This window comes from Strix uralensis, chromosome 1 (assembly GCF_047716275.1).
Source record: "Strix uralensis isolate ZFMK-TIS-50842 chromosome 1, bStrUra1, whole genome shotgun sequence".
Taxonomy (NCBI): Eukaryota; Metazoa; Chordata; class Aves; order Strigiformes; family Strigidae; genus Strix; species Strix uralensis.
The window spans coordinates 60669396-60696494 of record NC_133972.1 but is presented as its reverse complement, the minus strand read 5'-3'; the positions used below and the strand labels follow the sequence as shown (position 1 = coordinate 60696494).

At 37.3% G+C, this 27099-nt stretch overlaps 1 protein-coding gene across 5 annotated transcripts in view; it reads right to left on the bottom strand.

Annotated features, from left to right (window-relative positions):
• ESYT2 (extended synaptotagmin 2) overlaps nucleotides 1-27099 on the bottom strand; it is a 91605-nt gene that overhangs the window by 29798 nt on the left and 34708 nt on the right. For all 5 annotated transcript variants that reach the window (XM_074868456.1, XM_074868465.1, XM_074868472.1 and 2 more), the window contains 5 exons: nucleotides 26950-27084; nucleotides 25011-25087; nucleotides 18576-18648; nucleotides 17639-17728; nucleotides 1090-1145 (listed from right to left, as the gene is read on the bottom strand). In XM_074868456.1, coding sequence (XP_074724557.1) covers nucleotides 1090-1145; nucleotides 17639-17728; nucleotides 18576-18648; nucleotides 25011-25087; nucleotides 26950-27084 — 431 coding nt within the window. The remainder of the gene's footprint in view (nucleotides 1-1089; nucleotides 1146-17638; nucleotides 17729-18575; nucleotides 18649-25010; nucleotides 25088-26949; nucleotides 27085-27099) is intronic.

Here is a 27099-nt window from a genome sequence, read left to right as displayed (position 1 = left end):
CATCCACATCTCCTCCTGAGAGCACTTTGAGTATTCTCAGAATGTGGCTCCTCCTTACATAGAGATTTTAATTTCACTCCTCTGTAAGCTACACTAATGATGGAATATGAATTACTTTTGTGTCCTTCTCCTTGTGGAGTCATATATGAAGAGCAATGGAAATTGTTAACAGCTGACAGAGAAGCTTCCAGCAGCAAATGCACAAGTTCATTTAGTAAAAGACATCTGCAAACAGAGTACAAATAAGTAGCTTAGGGTGCAGCCAACAGCCACAGGATGAAAAAAGTACCTGTGGCATCAGCAATCTCTTGTTCATCATTGTTTATAACAACTACAATATGTCAAGCTGTTGTACCAATCTATCTATACAGATAAGAAAAACAAATACAGCACTGAAGAAATTTCTTGGCAAGGCAGAACATGAGTCACCTCAGCTACTGTTACTATAGAAACTATACCACATCTAGATGGCACCGTTTTATGCATATGTGGCCAAGCTTGGTTGCTCTGGAAACCACAAACTTGAGATATTTAGCAAGACTTTGTTTACATCTGAGGTTTTGTGTTTGCAGACAGGAAAATATGTAGCATAGGAATCTCAGGAGCCTAGTAAGCTGAAGTACTAAATGTAAGTTTATTAGTGTTATGTCAAAAGAGCAAATTATTACTCAGGAGCTGTATTTTGGAAGCCATTTTCCCACTCATCAACCTCACTCTCCTCAGAGGCAGTCTTAAGCGGGCTTGACACATAAGCAATTTTTGCAGCCATTAACCTACTTAGTGCAAGGTCTAATTTCAAACTGTTCAGCTGGGATTCCATGCAAAGGCTTCACAGGCTTAAGTAAAGCAAAAACTGTTTCAGTCACACAATTGAGCACTGAAGGTTTAATTTAATACCCAAATTCAAACTCTTGTTTTTAAACAATAAAATATAATTCTGGAGTCAGCCAACTCTTGAGACTATGGGATGCAATAAAAGGACTAGTCACAAAATCCAAGTGCGTATCAGATCCTCCATTATCCCCTTAGCCATTGTCTCAATATTAAAATGCCCCTGGGAATATCAAACACTGCCTTACATATACTCACTTCAGTCCTGGAACATCCAGAAGATTGGTCAGTCCAGTCCAGTTAATTTCCAAAAGCTGTGAATTACAGAGAAAAGAAGAAAAACAAACAAACAAAAAAAGCTACTTAGAATTCACAACACTGAAGAAATAAACCTGATCACTATAGATTCTGATCAGTGGAGGGTTAATAACCAGTTTCCAGGATTTTCTTAAACAGAAAATCAAAACCTCTTCCATTCTAAATAATTTTTAGCCACGGTTTTTAAAACAGAGTTATAAAAACAACTTGCCATCCTCTTATCCACCCTTTCACACATACGTATAAATACACACATACACACTCCAAAATACACGTATACACAGTATGTACTATATAAACCCAGTATCAAATCATGAAAAGCAGTCCTATTTTCTGAAGAAATATTTTCATATTCACCATAGACCTGTTACAGATGAACAGTCACCAACATGAATTTGCAAAGTATAACAAGCTGATATCCCATTTAAGACCAGGAAAATAAGAGATCTAGAAGACATGACCAATGAAAAGAAAGAAGGATTTGGATTAAGAAGGTGGAAGAAGGATGTGACAACAGCTTGCAAACACAGAGGAGGCTGTTTTCAGTGACAAAGAGAAAAACTCATTCTACCACTGATCTAAGTAAAGAAGAAAGGTATCAACAGGATTAAGTATTGAAGTAAGAAAAATTGCCAGAAATAATTAATAGGGATAAATCATTGCTAGATCATATATACTTTCTTCGCTAAAAATCTTTACAGAATATTAGACATACAAATGCTATAAAAGGTGCTTATTCTGCTTCAGGGATGCTGGCATTAACAACGAATTTCTAACGTCCTTTTCAATCCTATAGTCTTCTAATTCTAGATAACAAAACTAACAGAAGCAAGTTTCCTTATCTCCCTTCTCACTGAAAACTTTCTATTAACTGTGTAGAAGTTAATTGAATATAAGCAACAAACAAATCCAAACCCACCCAAATACCACCATGTTTCCAAATCCAACTAACTCAATCTAAGAATAACAGCATGAAAAATGTTAAAGAATTTTGAGATTCCTGTTAAGAAACTAATTGTGGTGGTTCAGTTAAATGCTGAAACAAAACAAATCTCTACAAGAACATATATTGCATCTTTCCACAAACAGGCAAGAATAATCACCCGACATTCATTTTCTATTAAAAAACCCCAGTGCATACCATTCTTTTATAAAGGATCTATTAATAGTTTAATTAGTTATTTCCTTTGTGAATACTTTGACTAAAGATAACATATTGTCATGGTTTAAACCCGGCCGGCAGCCAAACAGCATGCAGCTGCTCGCTCACCCTCCCCCACCCAGGGGACAGGGACAGAATTGGAGGTGTGAAGGGAGACTCGGAGGTTGAGATAAAACCAGTTTAATAATTGAAATAAAACAATAATAGAGAGTACAAACACATAATGGACAATGTGACTGCTCATCACCTGCCGAATTATACCAAGTCCATTCCCAGCTATCAATTCTGAAAAACCATGATCCCAAAACCACAAACCTGAAAGTGAGAGAAACGCCCCCCTTCCCAGGCAACCCTCCTTTATATATGGAGCATGACATTACATTGTAGATATGGAATATTTCATTGGCCAGTTTGGGTCCAGTGCTCTAGCTCTGCTCCATCCCAGCTTTCTTGTACACCTGCACAAAGGCAGGACATGGGAGTTGGGAAGTCCCTGATCTCTTAGCAACAACTGTAAACATCAGTGTATTATTAGCATTCTTCTCACAGGAAATCCCATACTGAATCCAAAACACAAGTTACTAAGAAAAATTAACTCTATCCCAGTCGAAACAAGGACACACATAATACGTTTACTTATATAAGGAACACGGTTACTTAATTTGCTTTTGTAGTGGTGGCAAAATAGTTCAACAATGTTATGTATGAAGCACCTAGCCTACTTGTAACAAAAAACTAAGCAGAAAAAAAATCATTATCCTTTCAGCTGAAAAGGCAGTAAGATTTCATAACTGAATATTCCAAAACAAAAGGCAAGACATATCATGGGATGTACCGCAAGAATCTATATGAGCCAGCAACATGCCCTTGTCACAAAAAAGGCTAACGCTATCCTGGACTGCATTAGGAAAACCACTGCCAGCAGGCTGAGGGAGGTGATCTTTCCCTTCTACTTGGCATTGATGAGGGCACACCTGGAGTGCTTTATCCAGTTCTGGGCTTCTCAGTACATTAACATTCTGGAGAGAGTCCTACAAAGGACCATGAGGATGATTAAGGGACTGGAGCATCTCTATGAGGAAGGCTGAGAAAGCTGAGACTGTTTAGCACAGAGAAGAGAAGGCTCAGGATGTTGTTATTAGTGTCTATAAATACCTGAAGGGAGGGTGCAAAGACAACAGAGCCAGGCTCTTCGCAGTGGTGCCCAGTGACAGGACCAAAGGCAATGGGCACAAACTGAAACAAAGGACCTTCTCTCTGAACATCTGGAAACACCTTTTTACTGTGAGGGTGACTGAGCACTGCCACAGGTTGCCCAGAGAGGTTGTGGAGTCTCCATCTTTGGAGATATTCAAAAGCCATCCAGACACAGACCTGGCCAACCTGCTCTAGGTGGCCCTGCTTGAGCAAGGGGGTTGGAGTAAATGACCTCCAGAGGTTGCTGACAACATCAACTATTCTACGTATCTGTTAATAAAATACAACAGAAAACAAACATTTGGCCCCATCCAGTGAATAAGATTAGTGTCTTCCTAACTATGCCATTCAGAAGGGGGAATAAACCCACAGGCTTCAACAAAAGGCTTAAAATTTAGTACTTTCCCTGCTGATATCCCTTCAGAAAATTGCTGCAAGATTTTTCTTAGCCTCCTTCTTTTACTGTGTTACACTCCTGTGTCTCTGTATAGGCAGGAGAGAAACAGAGACTCCTCTAATATAGGCATCTAATTTGAACTCCAGTGGATGATTGAAAGAAGCTTTCTCTAGACCTCCATCAACCAAAAGGTATACAATGGAGATCTGCTGTATTTCAACAATTAGAAACTAATGCACTTAGAACAAAATAATTATAAATTTATACAAATCATTACAGGTTATCTGTTTGTTTCTTCTGAATACAATTTTCTAAACCCTTCAGGATATTCATGTTTCCCAGACTCTGAAAAAATGAATCAAAGTCAGAAGATATTTTGTCTTTATAACTCGTATGTTCTAAAGACATCATCTCACTTAGTCATTTATTTATTTGATTCTGTGTATTACAATTATCTTGCAGGACAAAATGAAGCATAGCATCAGATACTATTTAATACAAATCTGAATTTCCAAGTTCATCTTTCCAGATGCACACAACATTGGAGGCAAACAAAATAACATTATAAGGAAAGATATTTGCCAAATCTAATAGTAGTTCTAGTGACCTAATTGCATGAACAGGTGGAAATAGATAGCTTTAAAAAAATAAGTTCTGTGATATGATAATTGATTTTTGGACTCTAGAAATTTTAATGAAAGTGTCCTTACCCAGAGGTTGGAATACTTCTAAAATCCTTTTAGAAACACAAGGTAAACAGTTATGATCTCTTTGACCTTTTACATGATATAAACAATTAATGCTAGATGGCTACTCTGCAATCTATCTGTGAAGTTGATATTTGCTCTCATTATAAAATAACTGCAAAACACAGAATGTGTCATTATCTCAGAATGGGATTTTTTTTCTGAAATGTACAGGGACTTTTACAACACTCAAAAGTGTTAAGTGAACAACATACTAGAAATTAATAATTAAAGCACATTTTACAATAATGAAGCAGATCATATTCTTGCTACTTGTAACAATAGTCATTCTAAACATGAAATAAGTAGACAGACTTGGACTTAATTTTCCACTTATGAATTGATATAAACACTGGATGAATGTGCAATAAATTAACTAAATAATTTGTACACACCACCAACTAAATGATGAATGCAATGGTAAAATGTGAGACAATGCTATAGATGTGAGCATCTTCAGAAAACTTTTCAAATTGAGTTTACTTTTCCCTTAAAGTCATGTAAAGGCACATTTGATTTCTGCATAAGTGAAAATTTCCCTCAACTGGGAAATTGAACACTTTAGAGACAGGCGTTGGTTTCCATCACACAAAATAGCCCAAAGCACTTTTATTCTCTGCCTGAGAAATACATGATTTTGGTTTTGAGATAGGAATATCCTATCCTTCCATTAGGAGACACATGCAAAGAACTGTCTTTGCCAGTCTGTACTACTGGCTCTGTACTACTTCACTCAGTTTTCTTCTTCACCATCCATAAAACGATTACAGGCTCCCATATCCTGAGCACATGGTTACTTTCAACAAATGGTTATACAATGTGAATCCAATTTTTTTCTTTTAAAACTTAGTGGTATATCAATAGGTTTTTTTAAAAACTTTTATTAATTTTTTGGAAGTTTTGAAGTCAACAAAATTGGGATGAATGCTGGGAGTAAAAATTAAAATCTGAGTAAAAACAGTGGTTTAACTGACCATACACAGGCATCTAGTTCCATCTGAGATCCATTAGGATACAAAACAGAATACTTGAAGCTGGAAAAACTCTCTGGAGATCATCCAGTCCAACACCCTTGCTCAAAGCAGAGTCAGCTAGAGCAGGTTGCTCAGGGCTGTCAGCAGTTGGGTTTTGGATATCTCCAAGGATGAAGACTCCACAATCTCTCTGGGCAACCTGCTCCAGTGTTCAATCACTACTACAGTTAAAAAATAAAACTTAACAATTTCTTATATTTAAAAGTAATTTATTGTTTTTCAATGTGTGCCCATTGCCTCTTATGTTGTCACTGGAAAGCACTGAGAAGAGTCTGTCTCCATGGTCTTTACTTAACCCTTCAGGTGTTTATATACATTGATAAGATCCCACTGAGCCTTCTCTTCTCCAGGCTAAACAAGCCCAGCTCTTGCAGCCTCTCCTCCTATGAAAAATGTCCAGTACCTTAATCATCTTTGTGGTACTTCACGGGACTTAACTCTAGCATGTTCATGTCTCTGTTGCACTAGGAGCCCCACACTGGACTCAGGACTCCAGATGTGCCTCACCAGTGCTGTATAGAGAGGAAAGATCATGTCCCTCAACCAGCTGGCAATGCTCTTCCTAATGCAGCCCAGGGTGCTGTTGGCCTTCTTTGCAATAAGTGCAAATTGCTGACTTCTGTTCACCTTTTTGTCCAACAAGACTCCCCAGACCTTTCCAGCCAGTCAGCACCCAGTCTGTCCTGGTACATGGGGTTATTCCTTCCCAGGCACAAGACTTGGCATTTCCGTTTGTTGAACTTCATGAGATTCCTGTTGGCACATTTCTCCAGCCTGTCATGGTCCCTCTGAATAGCAGTACAACTATCTCGTTCCTCGACCACTCCTTCCAGTTTTAAGCAAGAAAACTTGCTGAGGGAGCACTCTGTCCCACCATCCAGGACAGCCATGAAGATGTGTTGGCTCCAATATTTTCCCCTAGAGTATACCACTACTGAGTGTCCTCTAGCTAAACTTCATGTCACTGACTACAACCTATTTAGAGTTCAGCCACTCTTCAGTCAAGCTCATCATTCACTCCTCTAGTCTGTACTTCACCAGTTTACCTATAAGGATGTTGTGGAAGACAGCATCAAAAGCTTTACTGAAGTCAAGATAAGCAGCATATATTGCTTTCCCCTCATCCACCAAGCCAGCCGTCTTATCACAGAGGGCTATTGGCTTGGTTGACAATGATTTCCTGTTCATAAATCCATTCTGACTATTCCCAATCACTTCCTTGTCCCTTCTCCCTTATCAGCAGGATGGAGATCTCTGCTTGGGCCCCTGTGCCCTTGAATTGCCCCCAGAACCATGCAGTCACACTTGATGTCTTCCAGATCTCCCGTGGAAGTAGTGTTGGTGCCCACATGAAAAAATCAGCAGTGGGTAATAGTCTGAGGGCCAGACAAGCTTTAACAGTCAACAACATCCTGAATCTGAGGCTCAGGCAAATAGCAAACCTCCTGAGACAGTAGGTCAGGATGGCGGATGGGGGCCTCTGTCCCCTGCAGCATGGAGTCACTCAGTACTATCACCTGTCACTTCCTCCTGGTGCTTCAGTGTGGCTCAGGCTCTGCTAGCTCAGATGCTCCCAGGACCTCCTCTGTTACACTGGCACTGAATCTATTCCACACTTGCAAATCTGCAGGCAGGGTAGGAAGACTCCTTGTGCCAGAAAATTTCCAGCTTTTCCCATCATGGGAGAATCCCATCTAGTAGTGTCTCCAGAAGATCAGAGGTCTTGTTTCACAAGTCCCCTGTCTACAGAGAATCACACTAGATGCATATATGAGGGTAACTAAATTCAGCCTAAGCCATCTACTTGTTCATATACGTTTGTCATATCTGAAACCACATTGTTGGAATCTAAAGTGAAAAATACTATCATTAGTAGCTATACAGAGACTGTACAGAGCCAGGCACATAGACTGCTGTATTTCATCATTCTTCCAGTGAAAGCATGAAGGTATCATTAGCCCCAGTACCATTTTGTATTCAATGTCTTTTTAAAGATAACTAATTTAAAAGCAGTTTTGCCCACTAGAGTCCTAGCAGGATTATTTTTAGTGAGAAAAGGCTAACCTACTGTGTAACATTTTCAGCAAGGGAATCCACAATTAACAACTGAATTGGAAAGACCATCTTCAGGTACGTGGGAGGCTCAGTTTCACAGAATCACAGAACCATCTAGGTTGGAAAAGACCTTGAAGATCATCTGGTCCAACCATTAACCTAACACTGACAGTTCCCAACTACACCATATCCCTAAGCGCTATGTCAACCCGACTCAAACACCTCCAGGGATGGGGACTCCACCACCTCCCTGGGCAGCCCATTCCAATGCCTAACAACCTGTTCTGTAAAGAAATGCTTCCTAATATCCAGTCTAAACCTTCCCTGGCACAACTTGAGGCCATTCCCTCTTGTCCTATCACTTGTTAAGGCACATCTATTTATGGAATTCTAGCAAGGCTAAGTGGCAGTAATACCTTCCAGAAGAGGATGAGATCTTACCTAAAACTCAGACAGTACACTAAACAGTCTTTTTCTTCTTTTTTTTTTTTTTTTTAAGGTGTTATGATTTCTTTTCTACATGAATAGCAACTTAAAGCTATCAGGTTTTTAATTTCCAAATGCAAAGAAAAACTGTTAGAAATAATTTGTTGTAAAATGGGTTATTTTACCTCGGTATGTAAGCTTTACTCATACAGTTCTATAATAACTAAGAGCTAGAACACACAGAACATTTATATTTAAGAAAACTGAAGGTAATTTCAGTGTATTCTTTGAAAATTAATGGTGCAAACTATTAGTATATGTTCTCAAATCTCATGCTCATCTTAACTCTAAAAAAAGTTAAGAAATAAATAATTGAAGCAGGATGAAAAGTCCAATTTAGCAGGAATAACTTCAGTTTTGTACTACTTCCTCAATCCTGCAAACCCACAAATGTTTAAGTAATATAACAGACAAGTAGCTTGGTAGTACCTGATAAGACTAACCACAATTTGTGTTTTCAGACTGGTTCTCCTGTTCTAATCAGAAGTTTTGACATTCCACTATGTCACACTTAAAAAATTTGTGTAGGCTACCAAAGCTCTGGAAGAAGTAATTTTATACTGGTTTAAAACAAAGAATCCAGTTTATTACATGATTTATTCCTTTTTTCATTATTCATAGGTGAATTAGAAGGTAAATACACACCATAAATACCTCACAAAAATGGTCTCTGTTCTAAGGTATTCATACCTGCATCCCATATTTAAGTTTTATATACTGATGTTTTCAGAATAAATAGAAAATGAGAAAATATTTGCATTTCCTTTTGATTTTTTCATATTTTGTTTAGTATATTGCATACAGCAGTTAACACAATAAAGTCCTGTGCTGTCTCTTAGAGACCAAAATTAAATGACTTGAGCAACATAATGCATGTCGAAATTCAGCACTGAGAAACATCTCCTGCAGCAGACTGAAACATATATCATAGTGGTGTCTGTATTAACTGGCACAACCCAAAACAAAACAAAGATACCACTGAGAACTGAAAGATTTTCAACCAAAAAGCATTTCAAAAGGTTGCAACACAGCATATGAAAGATATACAGTGCCTACAGTACAACCTCACTGTTAATAATTTGATTATTATACACCTCTTCTAAAAGACAAGGCTACCAATTCATTCTCTCATCAGTCCTTAGACCATGAAGCATGTCAAAAATAATTATGCAAAGAAACTGAAAAAATAGTGCTACAAAGAGTGGCCATTTAAACAAGAAATGCAATTAGTACATATAATATCAGAAACTTTTATTCATCCACTTGTTGTACAGGAATAAATAAAAAGACAGAGCTCAATTTCAGAAACGTTAAAGACAAATCCTTTTCCATTCAAACTTGGAGCTAAGAAATTAAAAAACATTACTAAGGCTAAGCACTTTACAGGATTATTAGAAAAGCTTTGCAAATAAATCTTAAGCCATAAAATGTTTTGAAAGGAATATGAGTCTTCAAACTCCTGGCATAAATCAAGCTTTCATTATTTGGGCTTTGAAGGTAAGTTCTCCTTGCAGACAAGATTTGCTATATTCGCCCACCATAGTGCTTCCTTTCCAGTTCTACCAGAAGAGCCCAGCAGTACTGAAGCACACTGATATCACTACAGTAACACACACACTCTAATCTTAGTCTACAGATATTAGTGACAAATGCTTTTTTCTTTTCTTTTCTTTTTTCCCCATTTTGGTATTCTCCCCACCACCCCCATGTTCGTCTCAATAAGGCTGTTTAAAGCCTGCACATTTGGCTTCAGCGTAAGATACACCTTTTGTAACGTAAGAAGAGAAGTTTTCCAAAAAAGTAACATCAAGCTCAGGCAAAAAAAGCTTATACCTGCAATAGTATGGAAATAGCACTGACAGCAGACAAACTCACACAGTAGAAAGAGAAGTAGTCAAATCTACAGTATTGCTTGAAACGCAAGAGGGAGCTGTTCCAGCCATAGTCCAGCCAAATAACAAGGATTTTCATTCTACATTTACAGCATTACCATGCCATGACTTGCTGGAGAAGACGACAACCCCCTAACTTCTGGTTCTGACAGTAAGTTAAAGCAACGTCACCACCCTAACAAACTGAAGAGCCCTGTGGAGAAAAAGGGAGCAAGCAAAAGACTGCCAGCTGATGAATCATTCTATGAAGCACTGAATATAAAAAAATTCCATACTTAAAGGTTTTGGTCTATAAACCTCCAAAATAGCTTAACAATATCATATCCTTCTCTGTTACCACTTTGAGCAATGCATAATTCTCTTTAGCTAAATTCAGGGAATGCCAGCTGCTTCTCTGCGGCAGAACTAACAGGGCACTGGAAAGACTGCACTCAGAATTTGACACAAAGTGAAACTCTGCCAGGAACCAGAAACGATGTGGTGTCTTTCCACAACACATTGCAACTGAGAGAGGTGATATGCATTGCAGAGACTCTTAACCAGCCAGCTCACTGGCCTAGAGCAGGATTTCAGACACCAGTTACACTTTCTGATGAAGTAGAATGTGTGTCATGTTACTCAGAGCTCTTTCAATTTTTCCTCTGCTCAGAGCAGTGAAACCAAATTATGTTTCCTCCCCAAACCCCACGAATTTTCTGCCTTATCAAGGCTCTGTACTGAGAACTAATGCAACACATACATTGAAAGAGTTTTAAAAAATATATATACCCCTGCAGCCTATAAGAAAAGGTAGGCTAAAAACTGATGAGCATTTTTACATATCTGGTGTTCTCAATACCCTAAGATGCCTTTACAAAGTGAAAAGAATGTACTGGAATGTAGAATATACAGGGCCATAACTTAAGTTCACAACAGCACAAGAGGGAGCCTTTAAACACTACCAACTTTGTGGCTTGATTTGGCTGCCATAAGCACTACTAATTCTCAGAAGAGAGGCCACAAAGTATTTTAAAGTGCTGATGAACAACTTCCTGCTCATCAAGTTACAGAAGTATAAGTTTTCCACAGGACAAATTTAAGCTCTGCTACAGGGCACTATGATACAATTCCATGGGATAAGTTGTGTTTCTTCTCAGAAATTTATCATCAGAAGAGGGTATGTTAGTCCCCTTCTTTTACTTGTGAATGGCCATGCAGAAATACAGTACAATTTGTCTGTTAGTAGAGCACAGCCCATTACCACTACAATGCTAAAGTGCTAACATTACTGTAATAATTTAATAAGTAACATTATCCACTGTATTTCCCCAGTAAACATATAATAAACTCAGCCTCTCAAACAAGGCTTGACTATACAACACCATAGAAAGTAGAAATCACACTGATTTTCATCATTGCTATAAGAAACACAGCATATCTCTGCACAGGAACTGTTTAACAGTAGTTAAGTTTTTCAGTTGTAACAGTCTGAAGATTTAAGTGAGACAATTGCTACAGAGATAAGATGTATACTTGTGGGGGTAAGAGACAGAGCAGGCAAGTTCTTGCTGCGCTTTTCTGCTAGCTTACATCCCTTAAACAGCTTCCTTCAGGAGCAGAAGTTTCAACACTGGTATAAAGAGAGACAATAACACTGAATGGGTGGGCACAGGGAAAGAAGAATATGATACTGTGGAAGCACCAACTGTGATGGCCCTTAAAACATCCCATAAACTATCAAAATTAAAAATTAAAATTAAAGTTATGCAAATTATAACTATACAAAGTAACAGCGCAAATCACTCTCACTTTATAAGCAACAAGACTAATTCTTAAGTATTATTATATATATATAATAGTACCTATGCTTCTTGGATTTTATCCACGTGTTCCACAAACTCCTTTCAAAGAGGTTAAAAAGTTCTGAAGGAAAGACATCAGCAGTCTTATATGTTCTGAAGGCATTTTTAATCAACTAAAAGCAAACCAAAACAACACTGTTCTCCATTCTATATAACCACTTCATGTTTTTTTCCAGCCATTTCACTAGGACTCATATTTGGTGTAAGCAAGCCTTTTGAGTCTAATTTTCATCAGTACTGATAATTTTGAAAGTCACATCCAGCATTGACTTTTCCAAAGGCAGCCAATATTAAATGAAACTAAACCAATATTAAATAAATCAAAACTACAGGACAAAACCAATCTGTAAAGTGAGTAGAGGGAGAGCAGTCAGCAAGTGGAGGACAAAACTGGGAATAGAAAAATGAGAATTTTGGAAGAGTTGCCCACTTTTCCTGGAAGGCATCCTGTTTTCCTGCCATTGTTTTTTTAGAACAATAGTATTGGTATTTTTTCATGTGTCAGTTTTGTTGAGTTTTTTTTAAAAAAAGAGAGAAAAGGGTTGAGTTAGGACACACCTTCAATACAAGTATGCCCCTAAACAATCTTTTGAAAATTACCAATTTGTAGTAGTTATAAGCCACACACACTGCTATAACTGAACCAAAAATCAAAATAAACTATTTAATATTTTGTTCTAAAAGTAAAAGTTAACTACACTTAGAGAAGCAGACTACATGGTAAATACCCGTAAGGTTAATGTAATGAGAAATAATGCAAAAAACCTTACAAATCCCAACTATTTACACAGTGCTAACTTTTCTCTAGCATTGAAGCTCAGAGATTTAAGATTACTTCAAAACATTAGAATGAACATATTTCTCTCTCTTGAAAACTCTTACATATTTGGACATATTATAAGCTGATGAAACTTTTAGTACCTTCTTCATAATAACAACAACAAAATACAGTATTTAAAAAGTTTCATATAAAGTAAGAACCCTTGCAGCATCAAAAGCTTCATGCATTACTCAGAAATATGAGACTGGTAAACTCATTTTAAAAGTATGTTCGGAACTATTAATTTAGGCAGCGTTGCCTTATATAGTCATTAAGGCCAGCAAACAGAGCAAGAGGAATTGTTGCCAGTTACTTTAGACTGGAAAATATGAGAACAAAATCTAATACTAGCTGCCAACTAATTCCTCTTCTCTTCTTACAAAAATATTGAAAAAAGCTTTCCTTGGCTGCAGCCACTTGCTCTCTAGTAAGGGGACAGAATTTGGTTATTGCTATAATAAGCATTATTTTACATTTTTCTACAGAAGTTAGAAAAATAAACACCAAGAAGACAAACTGCAGTGGGGAGAGAAGTCTGCTTGCAAAAAAATAAATATCCATGTAAAACCATTAAAATTGTGGAATAACTTGATTCAAAGATATATTTTTTTGAACAATCCACCCTTAAATTTGCTGAGACCTTGACCACTAGCTTAGTTTTTAAATGAAAGGAGGGTGAAAAACACTTTTAATATTTTTTAACTGAATACTTTTGGGGAGGGGTTGACTTTTTAATTTTCATACTCCAGTCTACTTCCCATCCTTTGTCAACCAGACTCCTAATGAAGTGGCATGGGGGTAGGAGAAAAGACAAAGTTACTCTGGACAGAGTCCTTCCCAAAGTTCAGAAAGCCACTGACCACAAATGAGAGGTGTTTCATGTGATATATTTTCAGTTTTCTATCTCAGGTGCAAGTTGTCCAAGTTAAGCACTTTGCAAATGCATGGCACAGTGGATCAGGGACAGAAAGGACTGGGCACAGGTACTAGAGCTAAAAGCTGACTGGAGAGGTATCTGGGAGTACCAGAAATGAAAGGTTCAGACAAATGCTACCAAAGCATGATGCTGGGAAACAGAGAAAGTGTCAGGGACTGCTTACGAGCATTCCTGTTGCTGATCTCTCCCTCCCTATCCCCTGCCAGCTTTCCCACCTCTCCCCTAGAAAGCAACAAAGAAGCAGTAGCTGCAGGAGGTACCCCAGGACAGCACCAGACTGTTGGCTCATGGCTCCGGCACCAAGTGTGTCCAAATGGCTTCTGCAGAAGAAGCATACACTGCTTTCTTTCTGAGTGAGTACAAAACAGAACTGAGAGACAACAAGAACCACATCTACAACATAAAGAAAAGCCATTCCTGTAGGAAAAAAAAAAAAAAAAAAGTCAAGTCTGTGTCCATACAGCTAAACTCTTCTCCCTGCTCCTCTAAAATAGAGTGTTTGCATTTAACTTATTTATTGGATGGTCCCTGTAATGAGTTGGGCACTGTACTGAGTCTGGAAATCATTTGGGAGAGCACTAAATAGCAAAATAATATCAGAGAGTACGCTAACAATTACACAGCACAGACCACCATAAGGCAGTGTTTAATCCATGTCATGGCCCTGCTCAGTTTATTAGTATAAACAAGAACATTAACAGATGCCCTACACTCATACTGCTCAGCCAGAGGGTAAAAATGAGGCAAAATTTAAGCAGATGTCTCCTAATGTTTAGACTCACTTCAAAGAAATGTGTGGAAATCCAGATTTGGTTCACCCCAACGTACTCCCCCAACCCTTTCCAAATAAGAGCAATGATGTTTTATAAGTTTTGTATAAACTATTTCACTTTTACAAAAACCCCTAGTAAATTATCCACAAAACATTTACAAATTCCTGCATGTTTTACTAAGATTTAAGTCTACATTCTTTCTACCCAAGCACACATGTTTTCTCTAGACAGATGAAACAAGCCACATAAATGATGCAAGCAACATCATAAGTTTTTCCTAGGCCATACATGAACACCCATACAAACCTCTCTTTTCAACAAAAATTTATCATAGGACATTTGTTCAAAAGAATTGTGTTATAAGAATATGATTTAATTGAACAAAATAACAACATACCTTCTAAAGCTGTTGAAGTAAAGAATTCACTCACACCCCCCAAACCTTGAAAGCTAGATCAACTTTTAAGAGTTATAGACTGCTGAGGAAACCAAAATGGTCAGAGACTGTTTCAAAGTGCCTAAACCCATATACTTGTAATTTGTGACCCAGCATAGTCTGAAATGGTTAAATCTTGACATCACAAGTTTTACTGTTTAATTAGAATATGTCCAAGAAACAAAACCTTCCAATGGAAAATATATTTCCAAGTAAGAAGTGGAAACAATTAATTTCTTTAAAAAGTCTATGTAGCACAAGAATTTCAATGATGTTCACACTTTCTATTAAGCTTAGTGATACTTATAAAAAGTGGTATCAAACTTCAGATCACTGAAGCTGCCTTACACACACATATACATCAAAGAATTTTCCAGCAGCAAGTGTGCAATGCATATTATGTTCTCCTTTATATTTCTCTAAAATAAGACTGTTGGATGGATTTTGCAACATCCGTGAACATTTCTTGACACATCTGTAGCTTAAAAAAGAAGTTTCCTGAAGTAATAAAACCTCAACTAGAATTACTGTCATATTTTATAAGATTTAATACAGTTAAAACTGTAGAGTATTTGTTAGTCATTTTCAGACACTGAAAGTTATGGTTGCTGTCTATCCTCTCTTCTTATACCAATGCTGCACCAAGTTACCAACACACATACTGCTGCTTGTCAGCCAATCTTACCTGCGAGGTTCAAACTACAGCTTCTGAAGTGAAACAATCACTCCAAGGTGCAACAATCCACTATCTATAGTGCCTTATAATAGCACAAACTTCAATGACATACACCTATCATTTTAATGTAAAGTGTTGAACTGAAATTGTATGACCACACGACCCAGGTTCCCAGCTTTCAAAAACTGTAAACTTCGCGCTTACTGTATTTTAAAAAGATCATATGTTCAACATGAAAAGCCAAGATGGCCACAGCTTCTCATGAAAGCAACTATCGTGAAAAGTAACTATCAGGTAATTTGCAATAGGCCAGAATTCAGAAAAGTTTGTGGCCTCAGAAAACTTTCTTTAACTAATTTTCTTTGAATTAACTCAGATGTAGCTTTCTTCCTCTTCAGTGAGCTAAGAATAATTCTTCTTAATTCTCTTAATTCAAGAGAATTTAAATATGCCCAGCACGACTACAATGTTACTGAATCCTGCAAGAATGCACAGCATTTTGGTGCCAGACTCCATGATACAAATTGGTATTGGCTAAGCCAAAAAATCCCCAGCCACCTTCATTGTTGTTCGGGTAGTAAAGAGGAAGGAACCCTAGGAATGATTTCTAAAAAGTATATCACAGTTTCATTTAGATTAAGAAATCAATTACTTCTACAAAAAAGGTAGTAAAACACAGTAGAATCCTATACAAATGCTGTAATACGTTGAAAGTAATTTCAGTTTGTACATAATGATATCAGTTAAAATTAAAACCTTTTCTAATTACTAAGAAGTATTTTGACTCTTATTAAAGTCATGGTGAACCCTTCTAGGTAATGCCAATTAGAATGCCCAGGATCTCACCTTCTACAAGACTCACTAGGTTGGATACAACCTCAAGAGCCCGTCTGTGTGAATGGTTCTGGAAGAGCTATATTTATGTCAATCCTAATGGATGCCGGTCCAATCTCTTCTTAAGAGACATCAGTGACAGATTCACAGTGTCTCCAGGAAGCCTACTGCAGTGCTTCACTACCATTTCCATTCAGGCCTTCCTCATCCCTCTTTGTCCAGCTTGAATCTTCCTTGCTGCTATTATTTGTTATCCTATCTGCCATTGATATGCAGAACAGAATGGCTGTTTTTCTGCAAGAGCCTTTCACATTTTTGAAGAACATGTTCTCCTTGGTCTTCTCTAAACTAAACAATTCACATTCTTTTGGTCTGTTCTTGAGGGTCAAGTTTATTCTCATCTCCCTACTTTGGACACTCTCCAACTAGTCAGTATGTTTGTTGAAGTGCTGTGTCTAAAACTGAAAGCATCTGTGGGTTATCCTCTTGTTTACACATGCCAGTCTAGCTATATCACATTCATAACAGCAAGACCTTGCTGGCTTACCTTTGTTTCGCCATTATTCCTGCCCAAACATGCACTTTGGCCTCCCACATATTCCAACTGAATTACGCGACACTCTCACTCCCTTCAACTTCTACTACTGTCATGATCGTTTTGAATTCCAATTCCATTTCACTCTGTGCTTCATCTGTTCTCATACTTGGGTCATTGGTAAATGTAATGGAAATTGCCACCTGCTATCTAGGATAAAAACTTCAATCACCATAGCGGGTAATCTCAAAACACACATTCTGATTTTCATTTGTAGTAACACCAGCACAGTTTTGAAAACAGATCTTGTGGAATTTTAACTTTGACCATGCTCACCTGCAGACTGTCATGAGAAACAGCAACAAAACCTTTTTTACAAAACAACCTAGATGGTATCTATTCATCTTCCCTTATCCAGAAGGCTTGTAAGAAAAATTTGACAGCTTTGACAAAACACACTTCATAATTCCAAGGTAATTATTATTCATCTTGGTTTCTTCTAGTATTCATAAAATTTGTCCACTATTTTTCTGGCAAAGTTCAACCAAATGGTAGCGATTTTCCAAATTCTTTCCTTTTACTGCTCAATTCGAGTAAGTAATTCACTGTTTTCTGACTACTGTCATCAGCACTTTAAAATGTGTAGAAAAAGAGATAAAAGTACTTACAGGTTTCCTAAGGAAAAAGAGGGATAGTGCTCCAATTAGGGGCATGTCTCCAATTAGTGGTTCCAGGATAACCCTCATAGTGCCATGTATCTGTGGAAGGGGAGGAAAAAAAAAAGACAATGGAAGTGACTTTAGTTCAAGTTCTAAATAAAATTTATTCACTGGCAATTTTCACACTTTAATTCATTAAATTCTTGATTATGGAAGAATTTTATATATATAGCTTTACATGTCATCCAAACCCAAAAACTTTAATACAGGCAACTAAATAGTTGAGCTTACAAATTCATTACATTCATCTACATGATGCTGTGTCGTGTTAGTGGTAATTTTACTAAAAATATGAAGATTATTTATACAGCTCAGTGTAAACAAATGTGACACAAACCAATACAATGGCATCAACAGATACAGGAACAAAAGCAGGTAAATGCTTATAGGTATGTCAATACACATACCAAAAAAAAGCATACTATTTTTCCTCATTAGAGAGGAAGATCTGTTATCAGAAAGTCAAGGAAAGTTAAGGAAAATTGAGAAACAATATCAGAAGGCAAGGCTACTAATAATAATTGCATCTAAACAAGTAATTGCATCTAACACTGAAATATTGAAGGAAACAAAATTTTAGGCTCCTTGGTCCCTTTATGAACCTATACATCACATGAAAATTTCACATCAAGCCAATGATCTCCATGTTTTCTGGTAAAAAATGTTATATATTTAAAACAGTTCTACATCTGAAAGGAATTTACCCTTACAGTAAAGTCATGTTACTGAAGTTATTATGCAATATCGATATTATGCAACTGAGAAAAAAATAGCAAGCAACAAAAGTACACAATTACTGGTTCTTTCTTATAAACTATTTCATCAGAAAATAACGATTCAATGATGACTCTATATCAAAATCAAAAGAAAAAAAATTGAATTTCACCTGTATACTTTTCACACCAGCTCTGCAGAAGTATCTCTTGATCTCCAAATCAATTTCACAGTTTCCAACAAAACTAAAAGAGAAGGTATACATTTCATTTTTATGGACTAAACTGCAATACACTGTTAGTTCTGTTTCGCACTGTCATGACAGTGTATTTTGTATCTCAGTCTATACACAAAAAAATGCATGTTAAAACATTACAACATACAACAAAGTCAAGGTTGTTAAAAAAATTACATGCCCTTCAAGACATCACCACTGTCATCAAAATCACTCAAATTAATACATAGGCATGTTATCATCTCCAGAACCATACGTAAGAGAAAACACGCAAGTAGGCCTACTTTTGGGAAATAACAGACACAGAATTCATACTCCATTTCAGGAAAACTCTACATAGGTCTCATTGATACTACGTGTACCCAAATCAACTCTCATCTAATACAATCATGAGAAGCACTAGACAGAGAGAGATATTTTGCTAAAAATCAATGTTGTCTAAAACATTCAGAGACTTGCAAAAACAGTCATATTTCAAAATTCAATAAGCTGGGTATGCTAGGCTGGATGATCCACTAAGCAAGGTATAAGACCAAACCAGTTGAGCCCTTTCTGAAGGGAGAGAGGAGGCAGGAAGCAAATTAGAAAATAATATATTAAAACCCATGCAAGTTTTTCCCTGAACAGTCCTTGCATCCCATTTTTGGGGATGCAAGGTCAAGGGCTTGAAATTTTGCAGATGCTGACCTGCATCTCAGAGATAGATTTGTAGAAGATGGTAAAAAAGTCTATTTTGTCCACGCCACAAGGCTAAAAGATTATTTGCACGAGCTCAGACTCAGACTTCAGCAGCTGCTTTTCATGAAGCTCCATGAGGGTCAAGCATGTACCAGCAGAGCTGAGCAGATCTCTTCCAAGAACTGCTGCTGCTGTGAGCCACATTGGGTCTGAAAACAAACTAATTCTGGGACTCAACAAGGAATTTAGGAAGAAAGCTTGAGACTGATTTAGCAAGGGAATTGATCAATAATTCTACAGAATGAGAGCTAAAACCAAAACCCAACAGATGGAATACCAAGCTACAGCTAGGGAGAGACTGGCTGGACAAGAAGACAGACTAAAAAGATATGGGTTATAACAAAAAGAAAATGAAATCTGAAGAGCTTTCTGAACAGACTGCCCAGTTAAAGAAAATGGAAGAAGGAACTAAGTGGGGAGTAGATAAGGCAGATTAAACAAAGTCAGACACTGCCAGGAGAGGGCAAAAATTTGTTTCTTCTATAGGGTTTCTTGGTCCAGATTCTGCAGTAAAGCCCAGGTTTTCTCACATTAGGTTCCTCAGACCTAGCCTTTACAGAGAAAAACTGTTCAGCCATGTTTAGGAGTCTGATGGAATCTTATTACAGAAATTTCTGGGAAATTATGAACAAAATGGAGTTGCTCTCCTCATGGGGCCATTTTAGAATCATGCCAAGATAAAATTAAGTACTCTCACAGTAAGAACAGAAGAGCAGGACCCCTTCCCCCTCCCAACTGATGCCTACGAGGTACTAGCAAAAGAAAACAAAGGTGAGAGTTGCTGTATTCAGGTTATCTATTATTCAAATTATCTGTAGCCTCCTGTGCTCTATGTGTGATGGTGCTGTCTACGGTATTTCAAGCAAATGTGAATCCTATCAATCCCTTAAACAGAAATAAACAATAGTACCGAGACATTTCTGTAAACATAGAATTATAAAATGAGTTGGGTTGCAAGGGACATTAAAGATCACCTAGTTCCAACCCCCCTGCCATGGGCAGGGACACCTTCCACTAGACCAGGTTGCTCAAAGCCCCGTCCAACCTGGCCTTGGACACTTCCAGGGAGGGGGCATCCACAACCTCTCTGGGCAACCTGTTCCAGTGTCTCACCATTCTCACAGAAAAGAGTTTCTTCCTTATATCTAATCTAAATCTACCCTCTTTCAGTTTAAAACTGTTACCCCTCGTCCCATCCCTACCCTCCCTGAAAAAGAGTCCTTCTCTTTCCTGTAGGCTCCCTTTAAGTACTGGAAGGCCACTAGAAGGTCTCCCTGGAGCCTTCTCTTCTCCAGGCTGAACAACTCCAACTGTCTCAACCTGTCCTCATAGGGAAGGTGTTCCAGCCTCCTGATGGTCTTCGTGGCATCCTCTGGACTGGCTCCATCAGGTCCATGTCCTTCTTATGTTGGGGGTCACAACACTGAACACAGTACTCCAGGTTAGGTCTCACAAGAGGACTGGAATTTGGACTATTCAAAAGATAAGACTATGCAGAATCATTTTGGTACAATGATCAGTTTGGAAAACAACAATATAACAGGGGTCTATGTGATAGGAAGGTGACCATGGCTTTCCCTGGAAAGAATGTAGTGTGAATGTTCTGTTTAAAAATAGGTATATAATTTTTAACACACAATTTAAAATGATGTAATTTCTATTTTTAATCTATCTAATTATATATAGAGATAGTAGGTATATATAAAAATACACACACACATAATTGCATAACAACATGACACAGAAACAAGGTCAATTAAAACCTGCAACTGAAACCTCAATCTTGGCACTTTGTAGCATCAGAACTATTTGTGTTATGAAGACTGGGAAGCAATATGGTCGTTTGAAAATCCATAATAACATGATGACAAATTGAAGTAAAAATAGTAACAAACTGCATTTAAGGGTAATAAGTCAACAACTTTTAACCTTACAATAAAGTTAAACAAGGTTTTATGCCCCAAGACATTTGGCTGGGTCCATTAACAGTCAATGTCATAGAGGATTCCACTGTAACATACATGCAACTTGAAGGCTCATTTAGTAAGCAAGTTCTATACATTCAGATCATAATATCCCAGAAATATTTTTGACCCCTCTAATGCACAGATCACAGAGAGATTAAAATTTAATGAGGATAGTCTTGTAAGAATATAACAGCTGTACTGAATGAGCCAAGAAGCACAGCATACTGCATGTGGTCATTGTAGCCCAAAGAAGATACCCAGAAGAAAAACAAAGAAAGAATAGGACAAACATATTTCCCAGATTATAATGATCTGTGATTCTGTACTTTGGACTATCTTCATTATTTTTAGAATGTCTTTAGAAGGTCTTTTGACTCCATTTTCACACTCATCTTCTGCCAATACCACAGTAGCGAGTTTCTCCATTCAAGTATGCCACATGGAAAAAAAAAAAAAAAATTTCCACGTGTTTAAATCTGCAACCTAAAACTTTATTTTACTGCCTCTATTTTTTGTGTCATGAGAAGGTGAAAAAACTCAGTTGTACACTATCAACAACTATTTCCTCAGTCTCTCAATATTTTTTGGCTTTCCTCACTACAGTTCACATTTAATTTGACAGAGTTTATTTTGTTTTCTGTTGATCCATAACCTTTAATTTTCCCCAAGTGCTTATGACATTCACACACTTTAACAAATGTAATATTTTTATTTATTAACAATTTAGACTTTATCTTCATTTGCTCAAGTAGTTAAAATTTTTCTCTTGCATATCTGTGTCACCAGAAACTAGACTTTTAAGTTGTAATATGAGTTTTGACAATTTTTTAACATAAAGCTCACAATAAGAGAAAGGTAAAAAGCATTCCCTTCACAAATGTGGTCCGCTCCTGAAATTGAATCTTTAAAAACATTTTCCAGTGACTGCTTTGTGGATTAGCCAGTCAAGCTGCTTATAAGAGTAAAGTTCTTAATTGGGTCCTGAGCGATGTGTAGGACCTTTTTCAAAAGGTTCTGAAAAACACTCTGAAGCAATGGTCATAATGCACTCAATATCCTTGCAGAAACAATAAAAACTAAACCAAAACACACTCCTTTTGCAATTAAACTTAAAAGCAAAACCAAAAAAACCTCAAGGAATATGCAAAAAATGCTGAAGGAACTGTTTTGGAGACACACTGGAACTACTTAAATGTACCGTATGGAAGGTCCAAAGCAAATGCATATACTCCATCACAAACAACTGACAATAGAGAGGGCTAAAGGAAGCCATAATGGTGAAACAGCAGGATAAAAGGAGATTAGTAAAAGAATGAATGTACTTTAAAAAAATTAAAAATATAAATAAAATAAAATCTTTCCTTCCCTCCCCCTTGTCACACCCCCAGCGTGAGGGTGGGCCTCATACAGCTACTCTTATGAATGCTTAGAGAGACTGATTTCCTTCTCAACTATATTTAGGGAATGAAGGGTTTATAGAAAGCTCCTAACTTAAAAATGTGTTGAAATTAGAACAAACTAATTCAACTGGAGATTAAAATCTACAAGGATAAATACTCCAAAGGACAGACTTTTCTCCAGAAGTAAGGCGGTTCTTTCTAATCTTGCAAAAATGAACTAAAGTTGATTCCCTAAGAAACAGTTTAGGGTTGATATCTGTACATAACTCTGTATCTAAACAGGCCAAGAACATTTATTACAGAGACTCTTATTCTTCTTTCCTGTTACTACTGAAACAATTCCAGTGATGGACCCTTAGAGAACATATTAAAAAAAATAAAACAAATCAACAGTAACAATTGGTACTGGGGTGTCATCTGTCTTAAACTTGCATAAGTAAAAGCCTTTGAAAAAGAGCCCTTTCCCAATGAGAAGGTGTCAAGGACAAGTCTTAGATATGAAACAGGACTTCCTTTGATGGTGGTTTTGTCTAGGCCTTAATTGCTAGAAGCTATGATAGTCACTCCATAGCTCTCTTGTTTCCATTTTCTTCCTGGAAGCCTATACCACTGGCAGTAGGGACAGGCTGTTGGGGCAAATAGGCACCTACCTGACTCAGCACTATTATTGTTATTTAAATCACTCCAAGGAATTTATTTCAGCCTTTCAGGTTGGATTCAGCTCCAGCTGTTATCACTTCTCTAACTAGGTTGCAATGTAATACAATGAGACATATGGGGTAAAGAGTTCCTTCAGGTCTAGGTAACATGACATTATTCGTGAAATTTTTGTACAAACGTATTGTCCTTTGTATGTTTATCTGTCCCAATCTACTTCATGAAGATGAGCAGGAGAAAAAAAAAAGGAAAAAAACGGAAACACTAGATTTACCCTCTCTTCCTGTGGGAATAATTCTGCTTTAAAGGGGAAAAGTGGTCTTGGGAGACTTGGCCCCTCAAATGTCTCAAAAATAGCTCCTCAAAAACAGTTTCTTTGCACTGTGTCCATAGTGGTCAGACAAGTCTCTTCCTGAGGGCTTAAGTGTGAAGAGCTGAGGCTGTTCTCACAGCTTCTATCAAAAGTGGCAACAAAGAGAAAACTGAAGGAAATTTCTCCATCAGGGCTAAAAGCATCCATCCAACAAAACAAGTTCTCAAGAGACAATCTTTCTGTATTTTGTCCAGCAACACCAATCCCCGATTTGGATAGCTGCCTTTTTCCTACAGAAATGAAGTGATTCAATTCAATAAAGATTGGGCCCTGCTCACAGACATAACCCCCACCCCCTTCTGAAACCCAGGAAAGGATGCAGCATCTTCTCTTATCACTCTGCAGCCCAAGCTCTAACAAAGAGGCAGAGTCTTCAACAAAGTTGAGATTTATATAAGTAATTCAAAATTAGTAATAACCAAGTTCAAACTTTGTAAGTGAATCTGAAAAAGAGCTGAGAGGCCTGATTACCCTTCTGGTTACCGCCAGGGAAGCAGCAAGAAACACAGAAGGCTGCTCTTTGCTGGATTGTCAGTGACTGACAAATCTGGCCTTTCCACAACCTACAAAAAGGTGAAAGTAGTCACTGTAACACACATCTATGATGGTCAAATACAAAACCATTGCTGGGTTCACTGACTGAACTTTCAAAAAACTCTGTAACTGCAGACTGCGTTGAGAAATACTTTGGCAAATGTTGGGTAGATCTATTTATAAACCTATATAAAAGGGGTCATGATGAAAGGTCAAAGAAATGTGAAGCAGCGGAGTACAGTCGCTCTACCATTATATAATGTCTGATTTACTTAGTGGTATGAGCACAAGTACTTCGGGAACTATCATTCTGTTTTCCTAATACTGTGTTTATAAAAAAAACCAAGTAACTGAGAAAAGTTAAAAAACCCCAAACATCTTATATCCTAAATTTTAGACTAGACTAAACGTCATGGCAAAGTTTTAATACATTAGAAAAAAGATAATGCTTTAGCTTTAGAAAGTATTTTTTTATTAACCAACATTAAAGTAATGATGCAGTCATACTGAGTTGATATACTATTTCCCTCTGATAAATGCTATTTACAGCACACAGTTCCTTCCTCCATTCATGTACAATTAGAACTAACTACATTTGCGTAATGAAGCAATTCTTCTCCTTTCAGGCTAACGTAACTGCCAAATCAAACAAAGCACATATTATGAAGCATGGGCACCATCGTAATATGATACTAAAGTTTACCTGATTTGAAGATCCAAAATGATCTGCCTTTTGTCCACATTTTCAGTGTAGACTTTTACACCGTTTATCCGCAGAGGCTGAAAAAATAAAGAAAGTAAAAGTTGGATCCTTCTACTGAACTGTACCATATTAAACTCTTAACTTTGAAATAAAGATGAATATATGCACATTCATGCCTGAAGTTAAGAATTTACTATGAGCATCACTAAAAGGTGTGAAACACACCTATCATTTTAGCTCAAAATGTTATGTTGAGGGTACAAATTACCCTGCTAGGATCCACTCAACCACAGCCTTTCTGGCAATTACCCTGGATTTAGACCACTAGATTTCAAGATTTACAAAAGACTTTCCCTCTCCCCACAACAAACATCTCATTTCTCTGTACTAGTGTATGTCTAACACTTCCAGAACAAAGTATTCTTTTCTGTGCAACTAAAACAACAAGCTAAATTTAATTCACAAAAATGTAGTTGCCTTAAATGGAATTTAGTCAGAATGGATGGAAAATAATCCATAATCCCCACAAAAAGTTGTGTCAACCACTCTACGCTCTCTCTCTCTAAACCGCTGTGCTCATGCTCTCCCTCCCCCCCCCCTCTCTCTCATACAGAAACAACACATATCAATCAAACATCCCCAAGACTCAGAAGTTCATCAAATACTAGGTGGGAGAGGATGACCAATGACCTTTCTTAGTACCACCTCCTGTCACATTTTGAGTTTTTCCTTTCTGGGAAAACTGCCATATTTCTATTTATACCTTTTTAGTAATGTAAGAAAAATGGAAATCTCACTGCTTTCAGATTCCCACTGTGTTTAGGGCTGTGCAGCTCAAAGGATACAACTCAATCAAGGCTGCAGTATACAGGAAGAATACCTGTTTCTCATGTCTGAGATAACTCAGTTCAGCTGCAGAAGCACACAGATGTGTGGAAGCTAATTTAGACCCTACTTAAAATTAGTATGGCATAAAAGGAATGCTATTCTACTATCTGCAATACAGGTAGTAGAATAGCAGGACAGAGCCTCTGCATAAAAGGATTTACAACTTTAAAACAAACAAAACCACACCACACAAAAGGTGCAGTGAAGTATAATGAACTGTAATATACATTAGAGTCACAAACAGAAAAATAGTTCCCCTCCATCACACCTGAAACCTAACTTCAGTTTTCCTAACATTCAGAAGGGAAAAAAAAATTTTTAATCCCCATTTATGACAAGCAAGAGGAACACAAAAGACAACTTCAGAAAAAAACTGTTAAGCTACATCTCAACAGAAGTAAAGTCTTGGTTAATGCAGGCAAGAGCAGGTAGTGCTGAATTTATTGCAAGCATAGGTAACTTATTCTCAGTTTGGGCTGGTCAAACAGGCTCTTCTACAGGCATGTAGGAGCTATATATTATGACCTCTTCTTTCTTGGGACTGAACAGAACATAAACATCTATCTGCTCCTTGATACTTTGTTATGTGCAGTCCTTGGAAGCTGAGCCAGCAGCCTTGTCATTGAACTCCATACATAACATGATTAAAAGTTCATCCGTTACAAGAAAGATAATTGCACTTGAATCATCTGGCAAGAAAAGGATAATGGTCCCTGCTCACTTGATGTAAAGCATTACACAAACAGTATTAAAATCATGTTGTTATAAGCTTTTCACATGACTAGGGGTTACTATACTTTGAGTCTTCTCCCATTTCCCAGGCAAATTTCTGAAGCAGAGACCCCAGGAATAAAAAAAAAAAAAAAAAAAAAAAAAGAAAGAAAGAAATGAAGCCTCTGCTGAAAAAGCACACACATTTTTATTTTAATGTTACAATAAAAACCAGAATCAGGGTTACCACAAAGTGTCACTGAGAAATATTTTTGCATAGATTTGAACAGGCTAAATGACAATGGTATGTAAGACAGAGCCTCTTAGAAAAGACACTGACCTGATGACCAATATCAATCTTTGTAAAACTGAAGGTACTGAGATGGTTGTTTGCTCCTCTTACTGCTGGTTCTATGGTCTCCCGGAATAGTTTCTCAATAAACTGGCAAATAAAAGGCCACATCTGTTTTACAGTCTAAGGAGAGAAAAA